General features: G+C 38.4%; 1 protein-coding gene across 4 annotated transcripts in view; it reads left to right on the top strand.

Annotated features, from left to right (window-relative positions):
* Window positions 1-23802, top strand: part of nrxn3b (neurexin 3b) — a 494879-nt gene that overhangs the window by 129209 nt on the left and 341868 nt on the right. For all 4 annotated transcript variants that reach the window (XM_082148443.1, XM_082148442.1, XM_082148445.1 and 1 more), the window contains one exon: window positions 20232-20670. In XM_082148443.1, the coding sequence (XP_082004569.1) occupies window positions 20232-20670 (439 nt within the window). The remainder of the gene's footprint in view (window positions 1-20231; window positions 20671-23802) is intronic.

Here is a 23802-nt window from a genome sequence, read left to right as displayed (position 1 = left end):
GATGTGCATACTTTATGCCATTGTTTGATGCTGTATATAGACTCACGTTATGTATTTACTGTGGTGTCTTTTTTGTTGCAATTGCCAGTGGCTGTTTTCATTTATTGACTTTCACCGTTGGCTCCATCATTAGATGTAATTATGAAACCAAATAGCTGTTTCATGCAGTAAACACCCTACCTTTTCTAAAGGGTCATTCATGGCTGCGTTCATTGAGTTTTCCACCTCCAGAGGTAGATTCCATTAGGAGCTAGCACATACAAATGCACACACATATGTAGAGACACACACAAACATACACTCACAGCTCGCAGTACCCGACACACACGGGTGGTCTATAATAACCATCATAATGAAAGGTCACCTTGTCTCTGCTGTTTAATCTGCCACTGGTTTCTCCTCTGCTCTCTCTCTCTCTCTCTTTATCCCCAGTCCAGCTATTAATATCAGTTGCGTAGCTGTGGATGCCCGTGTGCCTGTCCCTGCCACATTCTGAGACACAGTCTGTGCCAACAGTGATGAAAGACTTGCAGAGTTAGAATTACCCAAGGAGTACTAAAAAGGGCAGGCACTTTATTTCAGTTAAAGCTAGGGCGAGTGTAGCAAAGCGTCCTCTGAGATAGAGATTGTTCCTCATTTACACACTCCATTTTATGACAACGTTGATGAAGGGTCCAAACTTTTTGGCTGAATGTCAAATGTACCACAAAACATTATGTGATTTTCTGCAAGGCCCGTAATACAGAAAAATCTCAGCTATAGTATTGTATCTTATTTGTTTAGTAACAATGTTTAGTAACCATTTCTGTTAGGATCTTAATAGGATCATACATTACTGGCCACTTTATTAGGTAAAACTTGCTGGTACCGGCTGGGTTGGACCCCATTTTGCCTTCAGAACTGCTCTAATTCTTCATGGCATAGATTCAACAAGGTACTGGAAACATTCCTCAGAGATTTTGTTCCATATTGACATAATAGCATCACACAGCCGCTGCAGATAAGTTGGCTGCACATCTATGATGTGAATCTCCCATCCTTTACATCCCAAAGCAGCTCTATTTGATTGAGATCTGGTGACTGTGAAGGCCATATGAACTCACTGTCATGTTCAAAAACCAGTTTGAGAGTATTCGAGCTTTGTGACATGGAGTAGACATCAGGTTGTACACTGTGGTCATAAAGGGATGGAAATGGTCAGCAAAAATACTCAAGTAGACTGTGGTGTTTAAACGATGATCAGTTGGTACTGAGAGACTCAAAGTGTGGCAAGACAATCTCCTCCACATCATTACACCACCAGCAGCCTGGACCGCTGATAGAAGGCACGATGGATCCATGCGTTCATGCTGTTTACGTCGAACTCTGACCCGATCATCTGAATATCACAGCAGAAATCGAGACTCATCAGACCAGGCAATGTTTTTTCAAACTTTTATTGTCCAGTTTTGGGGAGCCTGTGTGACTTGTAGCCTCAGGTTCCTGTTCTTATCTGAAAGGAGTGTCACCGATGTGTGTCTTCTGCTGCTGTAGCTCTTCTGCTTCAATGTGCTGTGCGTTAAGAGATGCTGGCAGAGGGAAAAAAAAAATATTGCTCAGTGGTTGCTTTTCCGAAGCTTAGGAGAGTTAGTTGTGATTCTCAGATATCTCTTATTTTAGTATCAACAGCATTTCAGATGTTTCTCCTAAAATTCCTTAGGAGAAATAAAAGTATACACAAATGAGACATGAGAGATATTTGAGGGGAAAATAGTCAAAACTTAGAATGTGGTAGAAGAAACAGAACATTTGTTTTATTATCTTGCTGCGATCTCTTTCGAGTCTCCATTAAACAAAATATTGTATTGCTCAGAGGTTGCTCTTTTTAAGCTTAGGAGACTTCAGTGTAATTCTCAAATATCTCTCATTTTAGTATCAACAGTGTCTCTGATATTTCTCCTAAAATTCCTTAGGTGAAATAAAAGTATACACTTTATTTTAAAAACAATTATGCCATTGGGGTTTTTCACCTTTAACCCTCTGGGGTCTGATGTGTTTTTGGGGCCCTTGGGATGTTTTGACATGCCCTGACATTTGTTCTTTTTTCAGTTATTTATAAACATGTTAATGGCAAAGGTGTAAATTCACTCTATATAGCACAAACAGGGCTAGCATAATATGTGAGGAACATGTATGTAGATGTTTGTATTTTTAAGAGAATAATGTTTATGCATGGTTATTGAAAAAAATAAAAATGAAAGATGCGTCAATAAGACTTTTGACTAATGGATGTTGTCGCTTCGAGTTCTGGCTTCAAAATGATGTGAAAATAGTCTTGCTTTATCGTTCACAATAAAACAATACATTGATTTAAATTGTGTAAAACAGGTTTTGCTTGGAAAGCCAATATGCGAGTGGGGCGTGAAGGAGGAGTGGTTTACACCTGAGAATACAATGTCCCACCCATTATGCGTAATGACTCTGCATAATTAGCCATTCATTCAGGTGTGACACTGACTGAGCCAAGAATGAATGCAAGGACAAAATATATATTTAGAAGACTTATATTGACCATTTAAGATTTTGCTTACATCTATCTTGTAAATATGTTTTGCTATTTTATTAAAAAGGTTACAATTACAACAATAATTACAATTTCAACAATATTTCAAGTGTACTCTTTCTTTGTAAAAAAAAAGATTATAGCCCTACATTTTATCATATGTATTCATTAGTTTGAATATAGCCAACATTGGAACAGCTAACATCTCAGTTGATGACTTTATTTTTGACAAAAATAGTATTATATATATATATAAACTACTGGTCAAAAGTTTTAGATCGGTAAGATTTTTTATGTTTTTAAAAGAAGTCTCTTCTGCTCACCAAGGCTGCATTTATTTGATAAAAAACAATAAAACAAAACAGTATTATTGTGAAATATTATGACAATTTAAAATGACTGTTTTCTATTTTAATATATTTTAAAGTGTAATTTATTCCTGTGATCAAAGCTGAATTTTCAGCATCATTACTCCAGTCTTCAGTGTCACATGATCCTTCAGAAATCATTCTGATATGATGATTTGATGCTCAAAAAACATTCATTATTATTTTCAATGTTGAAAACAGTTGTGTACAATTTTTTTTCAAAATTCTTTGATGAATAGAAAGTTCAAAAGAACAGCATTTATTTAAAATAGAATATTTTCTAACATTATAAATGTCTTTACTGTAACTTTTGATCAGTTTAACTCATCCTTGATGAATAAAAGTATTGATTTATTTTATTTATTTCCCCCCAAAATAAAATTAAAATTCTTACTGTCTCCAAACTTTTGAATGGTAGTGTTTAATGTTTAATGTAAAGCTTTCTATTTCAGATAAATGCTGCTCTTTTGAACTTTCTATTCATCATAGCATCATGAAATAAAATTGTAAAAAACTGTTTTCAACACTGATAATAATCATAAATGTTTCTTGATCCTCAAATCATCATATTAGAGTGATTTCTGAAGGATCATGTGACACTGAAGACTGGAGTAATGATGCTGAAAATTCAGCTTTGATCACAGGAATAAATTACATTTTACTATATATCCACACAGAAAACAGCTGATTTAAATTGTAATAATATTTCACAATATGACTGTTTTTGTTTGTATTTTTAATCAAATAAATGCAGCCTTGGTGAGCAGAAGAGACTTCTTTTAAAAACATAAAAAATCTTGTATATATATAGAACATATGAGCAGAAATTGCTAAACAAAAGCTTATTTGATGTGGCAGTATATTCTACAGTAAAAACTGTACCCAAATCTAGTCAACAAAATGTTGTCTTTCATATTTCGCCTGACTGTAACGTTGTTTTTATGAAATATTAGGGCATATAAATATTAATTTGCAGTTTAATACGTTGCTTATACAAAGACATTTTATTTCAACATATTTCAGTCGGTTTTTACTCATCTCAGTAGGCTATAGCAAAGCATTTTAGTTTATTAAAGCGGTTTATTCTTTCACACACAGACACGCGATTCATATTATAGAAACGCGATTCATCTTTTTGCGGTTTACATAGGCCTACACTAACGTTATTCCATAACGTTATTTATTCCACATTAACACTTGAGAAAAGATAACTTAGCCTACCTCACTCCTCAGCGGGATCTATTGCTCCTCATATCAGCACTGTTCTGAGGAAACTTTTCTCCAGGATTATTAGGTAGGCTATATTATGCCTCACTCGCGGCGCGCTGTGTTTACAGCTGATGTGGGCGTTTCACAGGTCTGAAATGGTTCTCAGAATTTGCGTTTGAATAGCGCGCGCTCTCCGGGGCGTGGTCACATTACATTTGAATGAGCGCTAATGAGCTTGACTGGAATCGCTCTCTTTTAATACAGATTTCACAAGCTGAGAATATTTGTTTTTTATATAAATTACTCCATTTAAAAGAAGATAATTCAAGCTTCATGCCTGTGTGTCTGTATGCCTGTTTGACTGAGTATTCGCTGAGTTACAGTTAATTTCCGGACGCGTTTCAGAATGGACTGACAGAGAGAAGGCAGAACTCGCATCATGTTTATTTTTCTTTATTTGGCAAAAAGCACAACACTTTGTTTTTATTGTGAGTATACACAAAAATAATACACATTTAACAGAATCGATTGATGTATGAAACTTGTTTGTAATATCAAAGTCAACAGAGCAAAATTAATCTCTTTTGAACTGATAAAAAAAAAAGCGAGCTGGTATCGCCGGCGATACAGCCGACCCCAGGGGGTTAAAGGGTCATATAACCCCCCTCTTTCAGCTCAAGTCTAGCTCACAATCTTTTTGAAAAATGCAACTTAAATGGGCGTGGTGGCTGTGAGAAGAAGGGAGGAGAGTGGGTGTGGTATGGCACGGCAGGGGAGAGGGGAGGGGAGTGGAGGGGAGGGGGGGAAACTGTCATCGCCAGTGGCTCATGCATATCGACTGTCACTAAAAATCAGTGGTAAAACGTGAGGAAATGCTAGATTTTTTTTATAGCTGGCAAAGTTAAAGTCTAATGAAATACACGGACACCTTATTTTTGTCCTTTCAAAAGTAACTGAATGCCCTGCTACATATATTAGCCTACAGTAATCATAATTGTATTTAAAAACATATAAATTGTTTCTATACACACTATAAATAGCCTGGAAATCCAGACCTAAATCTAAAAGATTAATGGTCTGGTGTCGGTCAATGAAAATCGGCCAGCTCGAGGGGCGGCACCAAGCATGCATTTGAAAATCTCACAGCATGCAATTGGATAACACTACGACCAATCACAACAATAAACCCCATACGCTTAGCTACCAGCGGAGCTAACTGGTAGATTAGACTCTTCCGGTCGGCAAAACAGCAAAAACACCCTTCTTGCAAAGGAACGATTCAAGCGCCGTCTTCTGTTCCTCTTTTGGGAAAAAGCCATAGCCATCTTGCAATGTTTACTAATGACTTCGACGTCACAGCGCTGTCGTCATCTGTTTAGCTCGCCTCTGGCCGCCTATATCAGATAACCCGATGTGATTGGTGCAGCTCAGATCGAGGGGCATTTTTAATGAGCTCCATTGCTCGACACCAGAGTAACTCGCTCAGCAAATTCAACGTGTGCTCTCGCGAGAACTCTGGTTTACCAGGGTACTCTATAAATGCATATATTTGAAAATAATAAATTTTTCGCTTAAAAAAACAAAAAACGTTCTGTACATAGCCTAGATCTAAGCGCCCCCTAAACCCACATAATAAAGATGGACAGTGACATAGACATTTTCACAAATTAAAGGTTGTATCAGCGATTTCAGGCCCAAACATAAATGATCACATTCATCTAATCTTCCCTAACGATCCTCTAGCTGCCCGCCCCATAAGCAGGCCGTCAAAAAACGCGTCAAAAAAAGGCTATGGCTCTGACAGAGTTTCTCTAAGCTCAGGGTAATATGGTGATTCTTATATTTTCTCTTATATTTCTCATTTAGTTATCAGTTTTGTCTTCAGATGTCTTAAATTTTGTTTTGGGAGAAACATGCAATATTTTTTTGTATATTCTTAATATTGTAAATACTGAAACTATTTAAATACCATTAAACATTTAAGAATATTAAGGGTTACTAGTTTAAATTTATCTTCAATGCCCAGCATATTTTCAAAACACACTAGAAAGGGATTAGATAAGTGTAAGATATTTAGTATAAGAGATTCTTTTAATACTTTTAATACTTTTTAGAGATACTTTCTTTTAATCAAAAGTAACACTAGTGTACCAGTGCTTCATGGTTGTTGCATAACCTTTTTTGTTGTTGTTTGGCATTGACAATTTTGTCTTGTACAGCCCATTTTGCATGCATGGGTCATGATTTCCTCTATTAAATCATTGTGCAACAAGACACTGTCTATGTCACGGTATGCAGAGAGAGAGTGAATCCAAAAGGCGAAAAGCAGGTGCAATAGTTCTTTAATAGAAATAAGGCAAAGCCGCTGTGGCCGATCAAACAAAGGAAGTTCACAATAGAAATGTTCAGGTAGAGACTGTGAGAAAACTCAAACGGCAACTGAAGCGGCAGGTCCGGAAGCCTTGTATATAGCGAGGCCAGGGAAGCTGGTGAGGCGTCGGACCCTCTGCTACTCTCCACGGCAGGTAACTGGGCAAAGCACAAACCAGGTAACACACGGCAGATAAAGACCAGACAAGACTGGACTAATCTTCTGTAGGTAGAACACAATTGTAAGAACATACGTGACGGGCAAAAATAATCCGACAGAGAAAAGGAGAAAGATAGTGCTAGAAATAGAGAGACTAATGACAGGAGATAGAGAGCAGGTGTGAGGATGAGAGAACGAGGAGCAGCTGAAGGAGATGAGTGAGTGATAACGGGTGAGAGAGAGAGAACGGAGAAACAGGAACAGAGAGAAGTCAGCAGATGGAGACAGAGAGAAAAGAGAAAAGAACCAGGATCATGACAGTCTACACTAAACACTTAACATGTGACAATGCATGTATTGTGTTTGATTGAAATGGTGTGGATGAATGAGATTAAAGCTACCCTGAGTGAATAAAAAAAATTGAAAAATGGGATCTCTCTCAGACATCCATAGTATAGAAAGAAAAAAATACAATGGAAGTCAACGGGAACCCTAAACTATTTGGTTACCAACATACGTTTTGTGTTCATTTTTAGGTGAACTATCCTTTTAATTTGACAAAATCATATCAACTTAAATTCCTGAATTCAGTATGTGATTGACTGCCTGTGTCTGGTAGATGCTCCTGAAGTCTGACCACACTGACTCTGACTAGCCTCAGGTAGGGAGCTGCTCTACCAGTGGTGAATGCAAGGGCTGGGGTCTGTTTGCACCTTATCTGCCTGTTTGTGCTTCTTTAAAAATAACTCTGTCTCTCCCTTTCTTTTCATGTTTAATTGATCCTTTGCAAAAATTTGACAGCCTATGGTTTGTATCATAACTCTTTACTGCCAGCATAAAATAAAAAAAATGATCAGCCACCGCCAGAGTTTTTGGTCATTTTCACAATCATGGCACCCCGAAATATTTATGTTCAGATATTCATACAACAAAAGTTTTGTTGTATGAATATCTGAACATGCAATATATCAAAAGAAAGAACAGACCATCTGCTTTATAAAAAAAAAAAAAAAATATATATATATATATATTCTAGCTTCGTGCATCCTTTTTTATCAACACTTTAATGTTGCTAAGTTTCATAAAAAAAAAAGCAACATGAGCAAAAAACTGAGAATTTTTTTATCAAAGACTTTTTCAAAGAATTTTTTACATCCAGATCAGATTCAGAATGATGATCAAAGCACAGATGAGTAGATAGAGTTCATCAAAACTTCACAGTCCTATTGTGATCGCATTATGATATCGCTTGTTTCTGCTTCTTTGCCTGCGTTTTGATCTGGAGTTACTCGTTCAGGAGATGCGTAATACTACCCAATACCTTATAACACAGAAAGCCATAAACTCGTCAATGGCAGGGAGAGAGTAATTTAAATTACATTCATAACTGTACATTAAAATCAACTACCAGTCTAAGTTACCAATTTGATAGTAGCCTAACTGAGCAACCTAATCGATTTCAAACTGCCAAATGTTAACTCGCTGAACACTTACAGCTGTAGCCTACTTCCCCACATTAGCTAAAAGTGTATACTGTAACGTACACACGCCATGATATGTGCGTGTATTACTAGCACAGGTGTAAGTGTATGAATTGTTATGCTAAATTGTGAACCGATTTTTTTAGTCTGATTAACTAGTAGCCTATTGCAGCCTTATTAACTCACACAGCGTTTCATAAAATGTATTCAGAGCAAACCACCCTGACGTTAAACCTTACAAACTTACTTCAAATATGATGTTTTCTTATTCTTCGGTATCTTGTAACCAAATTCTCTTGTCCTCTGCTCGCAGTGTTGCCAACTATTTTCAAAGGAAAGTCTCCTTTCCTAAAAGTCGCTAAATGTCGCTAGATGACGTCATACGTCAATTAGCATATTCATGACGTCATCGTGTCGTACTTGCATTCTGCCTGCCTAATGTGTTTTCTCTCTAAATGAATGCTCATATACTGTATATTATATTATATTATATTATATTATATTAAATAGCCAATTGTCAAATAAAGCTCTTCTCATTTCCTATATATACTTTCTTTTTTTTTTTGTCAGACAATAGATTTTGTATTTGAGTAGCTATGATATAGTGAATGACTACATTTTTTATAGGCCTATGTGGAAAATGTTCTGAATTGAGAGAGTTCGGGAACTGGATGAACTAAAGCTCTGTGATAGTGAGTATTACAAGTATTAAGCACAAGAGAAGAAAGGAAATTAAAATGTTCAAACTAAATTCTATAAATATAAAACAAAACAAAAGCAGATAAGTGATAAGTCCGTGGAAAAACACTGCTAATTCACGTCTGTCAGCAGCCGTGCGCTCAACAGATGAATGTGCTGCTGCCCCTCTCAGCCATTCACTGAACAGGGTAGACGCAGAGAGAGTGACGGCAGGGAGAAAGCAAGAGCTTGCGCTCGCAGGACAGTACTGGCAGCATTTGGAGGTTACTGAGGTTTGTCCAAAAAGTCGCTCGATTTGTCGCTAGTTGCTTTTGCTTTTTTTTTTATTATTAGCTAAAGGGGTCTGAAAAGCCCAACGATGAAATCCAACGGTGTGGGCGAAGGTATAATGCGTGTATGTCTTTTCAGCGCTCCAGTGAATTTAGTTTCAATATTACTTTAGCTCTATGCTTAATCTGACTCCAATTTCAAATGATAATCAAATTTAGATGTGTTTCTTATTAGAAAATAATCATAAATATTGATTATGACTTAATTTAGATCTTTGATTATTCTGAGTATCTCATACTTTCAATTATTTATTCAATAAAGGACCCAGTATCACTTTGAGACGTCACGTCGCAAATGTGCGCTCACAATCACAAACTTAGCCAGTTCTGAAATAGTCAGAGTAAGCAGTGCTTACTCATAACAAAAGGTGTAATTTTTTTAATAGTCGCAAGATGCAACGTGCTAAGTCAGTGATAGTCAGAAATCGGAAGGTCTCCTTAATGGCGTGCTCCATTCATTAGTGCCTTCAGTGTGATCTATCTTGGAAGAGATTTGCGGAAACACCAGACTACACATTAATCTACTAGAAATAATGATTTCATAATAATGCAGAATAATTAAAATATAACATTTTATTTGTCAGGTAAAAATGTATCATGCCAATTACACAAGTAAATGATTAAAAGCCAATTCAGAAATAATAAATACATGACATCAATTACTCAAAGATGACTAAGAGTAAACAATGCATTCCTGACAGAGACACGCAGTGGTGTGTGAGTTTGTTCCGACTGTAAGCCTCGGGAAGACACTGACACAACACTGCATGGGGTTTTTCCTGGTTACAGGTTCCCAAAGACTGCTCTGCCACTTACCCTTAAATACTCAGACCAAAACTAAAGGCTTGTATAAATATTTTTTTTAGTTGTTTTGGGTCAATTCATGTACCCCAGGGGGTAACACCTGGTTTCGGGGGAGAGGGGAGAATTATCAGATATCTTGAAGAGACACCACCCAAAGAGGAGGACAGAATTCTCCTAAGTTTTCAATCTTTCTCATAATACCAATGACTGCAATGAAATTATGACCATTTTACCAATCGCACTGAGACATTTAAAATGATACCAAACATGAAAAGGAAAAACAATAGATTCACAAGATACATCATAATGTGATATATAGACAATCTCAGTGAACTTTTAGTGATTTGAATCAGGGGGAAAGGAAGGAAGGAGGGAGAGGGTGATGCAGAGATAAGGAAGGAGAAAAGTTTGAATAAGACAATGTCCTGTGCTCTTTCTTTGAGATCTTCTGTCCAGGGTGTGTTTTATTGCTTTATTGTAGGGTGAGTTTTATCTCAGCTTTTATCTTCAAATCAATTCTTACAAATGTTTAATTGTTTTAAAAAAGTACTTATAAATACATATGTAATTATAAAAAAAGGATTAAGTTTTATTAACAAGATTAAATAATAAGAATAAAATGTAGATCAAGAATCGTAATGGATCTTGAGGTCCCTAAAGATTCCCAGCCCTACTAAATTATGATGTATTGGTTGTCTTTGTTGAATAATACAGAAGATAAATAGCTTTTTTTTTAAATCGCATATTAAATCACAATCACAATATTGGTAAAAAAAAAAAAAATCGCAATTAGATTATTTTCCAAAATCGTTCAGCTCTAGTCTCCTGCTTCTGCAGACTTCAATTGTAATGGTTGAGTTGTTACTGTTGCATTTCACCTCAAACCAATCTGGCCATTCTCCTCTGACCTCTGGCATCAACAAGGCATTTTCGCCCACATAACTGATGCACATGGCTTTTTTCAGACCATTCTCTGTAAACCCTAGAGATGGTTGTGCGTGAAAATCCCAGTAGATCAGCAGTTTCTGAAATACTCAGACCAGCCCGACTGGCTGTAACAATAGTGACACGTTCAAAGTCACTTAAATCACCATTGTTCAACTTCAACAGATCGTATTGATGTCTACATGCCTAAATGCATTGCGTTGCTGCCATGTGATTGGCTGATTACATATTTGCATTAACAAACAGAGTATCTGGTGTACAGCACCTAATAAAGTGGTCGGTGAGTGTATGGTCAACAGAATCTCAACCATACTTTCTTGACATGTTCAAACAAACCTCTCGATTTTGAGCTTATGCTTTTGAGTTTGGAATGACAGGAGGGCAAATGAATGATCACAGAATACATTTTTTTAGTGAACTATCCCTTTAAGATAGTAAGTTTCAGTAACCCCTGGAGTAATTAAGTCATGTGTGTGGTTTGCCATTATTCTGCCAGCGCTTATAAAATTGTGCACAATTTAAGAGTTGCATGAGATTGATAACTATGTTAATTTTAATAATCCCCTTAGCCAATCACAACAGATTTAATTTACATATAGTTTTGCAAGGTCAGATTTTTAAGAAACTACTTAAAGCCTTGTCCAGTTTCCTGTTTATTCGGGCCAAGAATGTTCTCACTTACTTTGGATAGGTAACTCTTACTCTGTTTAACTGACAGCGACCAATCACACGAAGCAGTTAGGGGCAGGTTTTCCAAAATAGCTGATATATCTGAAATATCCAAAGCACAAGTCAACATTTATTTATAAAATGCTTTATACAGTACAGATTGTTTTAAAGAAGCTTTGCAGTAATAAAAAGAAGAAGAAGAAAAAAAAAGAAAAAAAACTGTCAAAGCTGACAAATTCTTCTGTTACAAAACAAATAAAATTTCAGCTTTAAAGCAGATCTACAGAATATAGTCATGATTAATTATTAATAAATATTATTCATGAATAAGTCATTATTCAGATCAAGTTCAGTAAAAGAGTATCAATATTACAAAGAAAAAAACAACAAATAAACTGTAAAGCAGCTCTACAGGAGACAGCTCAAGTTCAATAACAGTGCAAAGTTCATCAATTATGTAACAAGTTCAGTTATTATAAGTAGCTCTACAGAAGACAATAGTGTCATTATTCAGCTTAAGTCAATGTTCAATGTTGATTCATTTCAGTTCATTAACATTGTCAATGTTGCATAACTCATCCCACACTGTTGTGTTTGCACTATAGACACGTAGACGTTCGGCATTGTTCTTTCTGGTGCTTATAATCTTCTGTGCTGTCTGTTGATTTTTCTAAATTAAGTTTAGAACCCCCAGCCAATCATAACATAACAGAGGTTATTTACATAAAGTCTTATGCATGACTTCTGTATTCAGTCTTGTCCACTTTGTATCTTATTCTGGTTTTATTTGAGTTACATGAAAGTGACATTTCATAGTTCATTTTGTTTTTATAGGTTTGTAAGATTATTTGAGTGATTCTGACAGGTCAATTTAGCTCAAAGGAATTATTAATTATTTTATAGGGAATTTGAAAGAATCACTTATTATAACCGAGCAAATGACTCGTCCATTTGAATCGGCTGTAGCTATCAGCTCTAGCCTGACGTCGTCATACTCAGATTCTAGTCAGAATGTGAGTCTGATACTGCTCCATTGAGCTTCCATTATGGGGCGTGTTTCAACCGAACCAGGAAGGAAAATGCCTCTGCACTCAATTGGATAGACCTATAACCAATCAGAGCAACGGAGCAAGTTAACGTATGTTTTTCATTCATGTTTCCGATCGACAAATGCCTTGATCGTGGTTCTCTGTTCCTCTTTTAAAATTAATGCGCTGTCGATATCTTCTATAACAGACGCGATGGCGGAATCTACACATAATGTTTTATAAACAGTTCGAGAGGAGCACGTTCAAATAATCAATCCAATCAACTTGTCATCAAACAATGACCGTCTGGTCTACACTATCAGCATGAGAGGAAGCATATATTTATTCACTTTGTCAACTCACCTAACATTCCTTGACAGTTTTCAGCATCCCTCCACTCACTCTCGGCTTGTTCTTCCACAGCCAGGAATACGGGGGGAGTAGCCTACTTTGGGTTCGGGCCGAATACTGAGCCCTGAGCCTCTCCTCGGACAGCATACCAAATATGCATTTATTCTATCTGACTTATTTGTAAGTGTGAACTCGTGAAATAACAATTCTCCAGCGGCAGTCATCTTTGTTGTAAACGAATTCAACCCAAGCGCTCGTTGGTGACGTGGATGATTACGTTACGTTGCTCATCTGTCCATCATCGTATAAAGCCCGCCCTGACAATTTGATTGGTCCGAACAATTTTTGTTCGGGCATAATAGCTCCTCAACGGAGCGAGTCCAGACCGAACTTCCCGACCTAAACATTTTGTGGGCGGGGCTAAGTTCGGCTGGCATCCAGGCTATATCAGCTCTGCAATGGATACAAATATCCAAACTATAGTTGAATACTATTTGTTAGCAAGGTAACTTAGATCAGCAGTTTAAGACATTAAATTCGTAAGCACATAACACAAGTAACACTTCTCTTTAAAATACAAACTAGACTTTATTGATTATTCTAACACATAAAACTAATATCTAACACAAACACACGCACACACATTCATACGAATTGCAGAAAGAAAGAGAGAGTGAGGAAAGAATGAGTTTTAAGAGTGAGATGATGAAATCCCAAGTTTCTATATGCACTTATAAGACATGACCTGAACGAACCATCAATTTAACCCTTCTATCGTTTCTTAGGTGGGTTATTAAATCTATATCAAATACACAAGTTCAGCTTAAGAGTCTCTGGAGGCTATTTGCTTGTCTTTGTGTTCCTTTTCGGGATTCCCTTCGTTGCGTAAAAGGGGTTTTCCAGGTTCGTGGCTGGCGTCTTCCTCGTGCTTGGATAGATGTCTGGGGCAATTGGCTATTGGAAACTCCATGTCTGGTCCCTGGACGGGACGCGGAGGTTCTAGGTGATCTACCACAGTCAGTCGTAGACACCATCACTTCTGCGAGAGCACCCTCTACGAGGCATGCTTACGCCCTAAAGTGGAACCTGTTTGTTGAGTGGTGTTCTTCTCACCGAGAAGACCCCCAAAGATGTTCGGCCAGTTCAGTGCTTTCTCTCCTGCAAGATGGGTTGGAGCGAAGGCTGTCCCCCTCCACCCTCAAAGTGTATGTTGCCGCTATTGGCGCACATCACAATGCAGTTGAGGGTAAGTCATTGGGAAAGCACGATCTGATCGTCAGGTTCCTGAGGGGAGCGAGGAGATTAAATCCACCTCGCCCCCCCTCTATACCCTCTTGGGACTTGTCTCTGGTGCTAACTGCACTGCAGAGGCCTCCCTTTGAGCCGCTGCAGGCAGCAGAGTTAAAAATTCTGTCTCAAAAGACAGTCCTCCTGCTTGCTTTGGCCTCCATCAAGAGGGTGGAGGCCAAAGCAAGCAGGAGGACTGTCTTTTGGAGTTTCCAATAGTCTGGACGCGGGTGCCATATGGTGCCCCGTCCCTGAGAGAGAAGGTCCTCCCTCAGAGGAATGGGCCAGGGAGAGGCTGTCGAGAGGAGCACTAGTTCGGGGAACCAGGTCCAGTTGGGCCAATAAGGGGGAACTAGCAAGACCTGCTCCTCTTCCTCCCTGACTTTGCACAGCAGCTGTGCAATAAGGCTCACTGGGGGAAACGCATACTTGCGGAAGCCCCAGGGCCAGCTGTGGGCCAGTGCATCCGTGCCGAGGGTCCCCTCGGTCCGGGAATAAAATAACTGGGCAATGGGACGAGTCCAGAGAGGCAGATCTATCTGCCCTGATGTGATCCCATATCAGCTGGACCACCTGAGGATGGAGTCGCCATTCTCCCGAGGCCACAATCTGTAGTGAGAGCACGTCGGCAGCACGATTGAGCAGGCCGGGAATGTGAGACCTGCACGCATTTTCGGTCGACGAATCGTGCCTGGAATTCGGGCCGGCCAACTCTCACGTTATCCTGAGACCCCGGCCTGGATATGTGCCCAAGGTTCCTACCACTCCCTTTCGGGACCAGGTGGTGAACCTGCAAGTGCTGCCCCCGGAGGAGGCAGACCCAGCCCTGGCTTTTCTCTGTCCCGTCCGCGCTCTGCACCTGTACGTGGACAGAACGCAAAGCCTCAGGACCTCAGATCAACTCTTTATCTGTTACGGAGGTCAGCAGAAGGGAAAGGCTGTCTCCAAGCAGAGGTTGGCCTACTGGATAGTGGATGCCATCATCTTGGCGTATGAATCCCAAGGTTAACCCTGTTATCCAAGTCTAAGCTAAGGTCTTGTGGAACAGCGGTGACTTCCTGGCCTAAGCCCTGTCCTATCTCCGCCGAAGATGTCGGGAGGATCAGGAGGCTTTTGTCTAGGCACTAGAAGTTGGCAGCTTTTGTGGCATTTTCAATGGGGGATCCCATTCAGTCGAAGTCGACGTCGACTACGTCTGGCGTTCTCGACTGAAAGGGAACGTCCTGGTTGCGTAATCATCCTGAAGGAAGGAACGGAGAACGTAGTCCCTTCGCCATTATTGCTGGACCACCGCTGACTCCGGGCTCTGCTCGGCTCCTCAGCGAAAAGCAAGTGGTGCGTGCATCTACTTCCGTATTTATACCCGTGCCGCGAGGCAGAGTGTGAGATGCAGATCTCACACGCCAATGTGTATTGGCTCGTTCTGAAGATACTCGAAGACAACTGGCTCCCTAGCGTGATCCCATTCAGTCGACGTCGACTACGTCCTCCGTTCTCACGCAACCAGGACGTTTCTGATGCTGTTCATATTTTCTAGTTGTTTCTGCTCTGAGCGAGATACACTCATGGCCTTTGTGTGGTCATGTGTCTCAGTGGTCATGTGACAGCAGACAGGTTAGAACAGGAAGTCTGGGGTGATGATTATTGGCTCGAGTTTCAGTGACTGCTGATGTTGTCTGCACATTTGACAGCAGGAGATGAACAAACTCTACCATGACACCAAATATGACGTTTGTTTTTGCGCAGATAATTGTAGTGCTTCTCTGGAGGCAATGGCATTGTGTACTCCATCTCATAATACATATAGGAAATTCAATCTTCAATTTGCTATTGCTACATATGTCTTTTCTTACAGAAGTTAAAGGCATACAGAGGCCCTTCCAATATTTCTTTATTAGAGAATGAATTACAGGAAGAAAAAAGAAAAAAGGCTTTTCAGGTTTGACCTCCAAATCAAGTTTTTGTACATAATTCAGCATCCACAGACCCATTGAGACTAGGAAAATCATTATAAAAAATAACTTTGGTCAAATTAATCTTTGTTTGAATGAAAATGAAAAATGAAAATGAAACAACGAATGAGCAAAATGTGACTTTTAAACAGCATCCTGATAACAGCCTAAACCATTCTACGCTTACAGATGAATACAAATGAATGAGTTTTACATTATGTGAGCGCACAGAACTCATGATTAAAGTGTCAGTCACACCAAGAATGATAGCCATAATGATAACTATATTAGGAAGATAACTATATTAGGACTGTTGATACCAACAGTCTCTTTACTCCAACTTGCTTCATTCATGTTCTGTGAACATAAGTGGAGTGCACACTTTAAAATAGCAAGGATTTTAATTGACTACAAATGTTTTTAACTAAAAATTCTCTGAAAGTGATTCCGAAGATATTGTAATAGTTGTGGTGTTGACTTGGATATTCTAGATCAGTGTTTAAAAGTGTGTCATTCTTGGGGTAAATGAATGGGCCTTAAAAGGAAAGTCCACCCCAAAAAATATACATTTTGTCATCAGTCACTCACCTTCGTTCATTCCAAACCTGTATGACTTTCTTTCTTCTGCAAAACACAAAAGGAGACATTTTGAAGAATGTTGGTAACAGGCAGTTTCGGTTTCCATTGACTTCCATTGTAATTTTTGTCTTCAGCTGTTGTTTTGACTCATTGGAATTAATTACTAAAAGTTAGGTAACACTGGCATTGACATAACGATTGCTAGATATATTACTTGTTGATCAAGAAAAGGGACATTTCTGGGTTGTTTTTAAATAATTTAAGTCTCAGAGTTGACGCCATCTTTGAAAAGACAGTCCAATTGTTATGAATTGGAAGACTCAGTAGGATCCATTTGCAGCTTTTAATCAAGGAACGTCAAAACAGGCAAGGGTCAGGCAACAGCAAAACAGGGTGATCAGAGAACAAACACAGAGAGTAGTCAGGTCACAGGCAGAAGTTCAGGGCAGGCAGCAAGAGACAATAATCCAGGAGCAATCCAAGTCGAGACAGGCAGCAAACAGGCAGAAACGAGATAACAATCCAAGGTCAATAAACAGATCAGTAGAATAGGGGAAAACACTCAGTGATTACAGGCCGTGGCAATGCAATACTTCGCAGTGAACTGAAGAGTGACAGAGGTTTATATGGGTGTATGTGAATGAGCTGCAGGTGTATGAGATGAGTGTGGATGAGCTGCAGGTGTATGTGCAATCAGTCCCAGGTAAGCGGCATGATGGGAAGTTGAGTTTGTGATGTGATCAGTCTGGTGTGGAGTGCCCTCTGGTGACTCTCAGAGGCACTCCAGCTGGTGATCGTTACACCAATGATGATACGAGTTGTATTACGGGCTTTGCCTGTCACTTCCTTGACTTCTCTGAACAAAATTTCTTTGTTGTGCCATCAGATCCTCAGATGGTTTCCTTTTTGATTGATTCATTATGTTAATGTTCATTAGTTATGGCTCCGACGCTTCATGCATGCTCTGTAATAGCTAGACCTTCTCCTCTTTGTTTACAGATGTGATATAACCACACAAAGGCAAATGACGTAAAACTGACACTTCCCACAATATCCAATCTTACAGCTCAATTTGTGAAGTCAAGTAGATAGTTTTTATTACTTATTTTTTGCTTGCTCAATAATTGATATTTGCTCACTAAGATCTGTGATGTACTGATTAAAAGGATAGGACTAGTTAACGATAACAGTTAATTGTGTAATTTAGTTTATTGTATTCTAAAATGTATTCAGTGTTACATTGTAACAACTCCTTTTTTTCTACTCTGAAATATAGATTTTCTCCATTGACCTGTCTCTCCACTGTGTCAGTGTCCGCTTATTCTTACGTGTCTACATGTTTCTTCTTGTACCACTTCTCAATAATACCAGGCCTAATACAGCAGCTAGATGTCCTATAACATGCTAAGAATACTGAGCCCAGATAGATTTGGGTCTACTCGCCACTCCCAGATCCTGATCGATACTCTGCAGCCCCTGCTCACAGAGGGAGAGAGTCAAAACAGAGAGCCTATAGAGTCGTAAAGGCCAACTTTGATTATAAATGGCACTCTGGGGAAAGAGGATGGCCCCAAGATAAGGTGATAAAGCAAAGGTGTAGCTTTAGATAATGTATCTGAGTCTGTGGACTACCCTACCCACACCATCTCTCTACACATTATTTTCCATTATACTGCCATCGATCGGCTAGAGGAAATGGCCACTGGAATCATAACCCGAGGCATAACTACATTCCAGAGCAGGAAAAGTTGATTGGAGGAAAGTAACAGAAGCGCTGAGGAAACGTTTCTTGGTTTCTGCTTTGAAGAGGGTTTGCGCTTTTGTTTCACCAGGGACTGTAGAAAGAAGATTTTTCCCCTACATTGTAGTGGTTTAAAATTGGCATTGTGGTGTCAGGATGTTAGTCTGGCCTTTATAGACGGGCTTTATTAAGAACACGCATACCATGCAAAGTTGTCATTTCATTTCTGAAAGTAACCCTAGTATTCTTGAAGACCCAGTGCAATGCCTTGGCCAGTGCAGTTTTCCTTTTTTTGTCGATATATTTCCTATTGAGACAGGAAGTTTAGGAGGCAGTGACCTTTATTTTGCCATAATCTTGGAGCTCATTGTAGGGTCTGCCCTGAAAGGTACTATATACTGTATATCAACACGCTAAAATCTCTCAATTGGGAAAATCAATATAATTGTTTACTTCATGGAAACCTCCTGCTCTATTGGCACATATCTGCAACACAGATGATTAGGAAGCGTATGATAATTGGAGTTGTGCTGGTGCCAGATAAGAGGTAGAGAAAATAAATGTGATAATGTTAGTGTCGCTGAAGTAAAGATATCCTCCCAGAGTTCTCTCTCTCTCTCTCTCTCTCTCTCTCTCTCTCTCTCTCTCTCTCTCTCTCTCTCTCTCTCTCTCTCTCTCTCTCTCTCTCTCTCTCTGAGTTGCTGTAGTTAGTAACGCAGGGCACCTGTGTTGATTTACTGTCAAATCTTCCAGGATTATCTGTAATCCTGGAGCTTCAAATATCTGTTTGCTGACAGCTGTGTTCTCTAACAGAACTGCTGTTTGCTGTGCACATAGTGTCCTATATAGCAGTTAGAGCTCTTTCTTTGAGGAAAAGAAGGAAAAAGCCTTTTAATTTTCTGCTTGAGTGAATTTCAATTTACAGTTCTTCTCGGTTTGTATTGTGTTGTATTTGGCTATAATGCATAGCTGACTCTATATATGAGTCTTTGCCTTGGTAATTAGGCACAATATCACAGCACATCCTTTGAATGTCTTTTAATGTATTCTAGCGTATTGGGGGATTTTGCTCTTCAATAACTGTTATTTTTACCAATAGGTTCAGGGCATATACTGTAATTTAAAAACAGGACTTAGAAGATATCCTATTTATTCATCTTTTAATGCAAAATTATACCTTTTTTTTTCCTTAAGCATTTTACATAAACATTTACAATGTTACAATTTTGTTTTCCCCAACATTTTTAATTAACATAAATTAATAAAAAATATTATTCCCCCCCAAAAAAGTATTAAGTTCTCAAATAATAAAATTATGTATTTATTTATTTTTACTACAGTGTATATATATATTTTTTTTGATAAGCTTGGATAATTATTAACTTTACATATATCAGTGGCTCCTTATGTCTTACATAATGCATAAAATGCATTGTATTACAAACAAAATATCAAAGCAAATCAGCAAAAAAAAAAAGAGTAAATACATATTCATGCTAAGCCATTTTCTCTAGTGAGCTAACTTGGGGGGGGGGGGGGGGGGGGGGTAACTCTGGACATTTGACATCCAGAAAACATCTCAGTACTACCACCTGTTAAATATTTAGCTTGATAAATGTGTATCTTTCTTTAAAATAAATACCACTCTACTCTAAATACTGCTCTAGTTTTCCAAAATCCAATCGCATTTGCCAATAATGTTTTTCTCGAACTCTAGGTGGTCTACAAAAACAACGACATACGACTGGAACTCTCTCGTCTGGCCCGCATTGCAGACCCCAAGATGAAGCTACAAGGGGATGTGGTGTTTAAATGTGAGAATGTCCCCACCTTAGACCCCATCTCCTTTGAGACGCCAGAATCCTTCCTCGGCCTGCCCAAGTGGAACACCAAGCGTGTGGGCTCTATTTCCTTTGACTTTCGCACCTCAGAGCCCAATGGACTAATCCTCTTTACACAAGGTAAACCCCAGGACAAGAAGGATCCTCGTAACCAGAGGAGCAACAAAGTGGACTTCTTCGCTGTGGAACTTCTAGATGGAAATCTTTATCTTCTGCTGGACATGGGATCAGGAACGATTAAAGTCAAAGCCACACAGAGTAAGGTCAATGACGGAGCCTGGCACCACGTGGACATTCAGAGAGATGGAAGATCAGGTGAGTAGATTCAATTTCTCCAGAACTTTAAATTCTTAAAAATAAAGGGTTCTTCTGCACAAATAAATTGGGTCCTCAGATCTGCATGATGCTTAATGAATTTGCTTACTAAAATATTGTTTTAATGATTTATTTTGATTATTATTCTGTAATTGTTTTCTAAAAGCAATAATATTTTATTTATTTATTTTCCTGTGTCATGCCTAAACTCAGAAAATAGTTTGTTCAATGAACTTAATTAAATTAAGGAAAGCTTTTCTACACATTTAGTTTAGGTCGGTACAAAAAGAACGAAACAAGTTCATTTAAACAAATAAAGTTTTGTTGAGGCAACTTAACAAATTGAATGCAGGATTGCTGGTTAGTATGACACAGACATCACAAAATTCAAAAGCATTTGAGAAACTGAACATTAAACACTAGCATGTCTTTCCCTGAAAAACACATACAATAACTTACATGCAGATTAACTGCCCAGTTAGTTGTCAACAAAAATGAGTTTAGGTGGATTGAACACACACACACACACACACACACAAAAAAGTTGTGACAAGCATTATATCAAAACAACAGTCTACAAAAACAAACAGCATATGACTGGAACTCTCTTCGAGCGCCTACAGCACAAACCCCAAGATAAAGCTACAAGGGGACGTGGTGTAAACTGAACAAGAGGCTTTTTTTTTTTCTCACATCCTTTAGACATTGACATATATATATATTTTTTTTTTTTTAGCTTAAAAAGTAACTGTAAAAAGAGTGTAACTTATGCAAAGTTTTAAAAATCTAAATTGGCAACAAATTCTCAGTAAAAAGAAGTCGGTAATGTAGCACTTTTATCCACAAAAGTAATCTATTCTAAATTGTATCTTCATTGTAAACTTCTCTGTATTAAGAGCTGTTATTAGGCTTGATTCCAAATCCTTTTCACAGCAGATGAAAATGTGTCCTCTCAAAGACTTCAATAAAAAGTCATCTAGCAGCATAAATGTGTGGATGTTTTTATTATTACTTAGGAGAATCTGTTCAGTAGAATTTTGCAGTGCAGAATTGTTATTATTTTGTCACAAACTTAATATTGGATAACGGACACTTTCACATTAAAGTCACAAGAGGGTGGCTCTTTTTTTTTTTGCCTCTGGTCATGTTATACTCTGTAGTCTAAAGGTCTGAGACAACACTGGAAATCTGATATTTATTTCAGTTAAACCTGGAAATGAACAGAAAGCTTTCAGGTCCTGAAACTTTTAGATCAACTAAAAGTTATGTTGTAGAATGATGATATAATATTTTAGACTCTGCACTTGAATCACTTTTCTTCCCAGACCCTACTGTATATCTATTCAGAAATGGCAGTTTGGCTCCTTGTCTGATTAATAGCAGTCATGGAAGTCCCTAGAAACTTGTATTTCTCAGCAGCAAAGGGCTGAGACAGATATATAGACATGTGGGTGTTGAGAGACCAAGAATACTTGCATAATACAGACCAGTGGAAGAACTCAGAATGCCCCCTCAATCTGACACTGCCTCCACACTGGACTATATTGATGTTTCTATTCTGAACCTCCTGCCTGCCTGTATCCTTTAGTACATAATTGTGTCAGAACACTTTAACTCACATACATACACACAAATGTACGTATCTATATCTATAACTGTATTTATTACTTATTACTTGATTTTGTATGGTTAGCAGCATTCTGTGGTCAAATGTCAATTTTTATAATGCGCACCAAATGTCTCCGCTGTATCATCATATATATATATATATATTAGTGGTGGGCCGTTAACGGCGTTATCGTGCTGCGTTAACGCGAGACTCTTATCGGGCGATAAAAAAAATATCGCCGTTAACCGCGAGGTACACCCGGCTGCAACACATCATATTCGTCGTCATCTTAAGTAAACACGGCTGAAAGTGAAAGCTGGTGAAAAAGATCGGATTTAAGCCGTCCGACGAGCAGCAGCAAACTATATACAGAGTGTGTGGGGTAACAGTTCGGTAGGTTAACACACGACTAATCCGTTCTACCATCTCAAATTCAAAACGAAACACAGGGCTTGAATTTCGGCGCGGGATTGCGGGTATTGCGCATAATTTTATTCATTCCTGCAGGTCTCCCACTTATAATGCGGGAAATTCCCACATTGATTCCCTTTAGCATGTAGGTTGTATTAGTAAATGAATCCACACAGATTATAAAATCAAATTTTAAAACTGTCTGCGAGACGCAATTTCTCAAACAGCTTGAGTGATTCTGCGGTGCCGCGTCTTCTATCTCTCGTCTCTCAAAATGGGTTGAACAGCACAAGGCAATCGTTAAGCGCTGCAGGAGGCGATAATACACTCTCGCGTCTCGGGAGTCGGGATAGACGGAATTGTCACTTGCATAATCGGGCCAGCATTGCATCATGAGTAACTAAAGTTTACCATTTGCACGTCTTTTTAAGTCTTATCAGTTTAAGCATTCACGCGATGTTAAACATCTCTTGTCTGAGAGATGTTTTTTTCTCTCTGCACACATACATAGAGTAAAGCCGCCTCACACACAGCTCGCGGGTAACAAAAGTTATTTTTCGTGGATTATATCGCTTTAACAGTCAAAAACATGCGAAAATGATGTCAATTTCAGTCTTGGTGAGTATCCTCTAAACACAGTCGGTTATAAATAAGCATAAATCGCACGTGACGGTATAATGAACACAGGATCCGTGCACTAGCTCTTAAAGGGACAGCAGCCATATGTGTCTGTCTGTCATTAATTTTGGTTGTCAAAACAACAAAACATAGCTTTCATTTTAAGGAATCAGGATTAATAGCCTATGTATTTAATTTAGTCAGGACTAAAATACTACCCAGTGTTATTTTTCATTTGATTACTTTATTCAGTCTCTGTAGTATTTCTGAATACTAGTGTTAGACCTAAGCAAAAACTTTTCTCTTTATTTCTCTTTATTGGGATCTCTATTCTATTGTATTTATTTGTGCTACTTTTTTCAATTTAATTCAAATATTGAGGAATCAAGCTTCCTTGTGTTGTGTAAATTCTTAAGAACAAAATTACCCCATTGTAAAAATGCAATGAGTGAGCATACATTTAGGCGAGATACATGTAATAAAAAAAATAAAAA

The sequence above is a fragment of the Leuciscus leuciscus genome (genome assembly GCF_965113295.1).
Source record: "Leuciscus leuciscus genome assembly, chromosome: 19".
Classification (NCBI taxonomy): Eukaryota; Metazoa; Chordata; class Actinopteri; order Cypriniformes; family Leuciscidae; genus Leuciscus; species Leuciscus leuciscus.
Note: the sequence above shows the minus strand (reverse complement) of the source record. Positions and strands in the feature narration are given on the sequence as shown.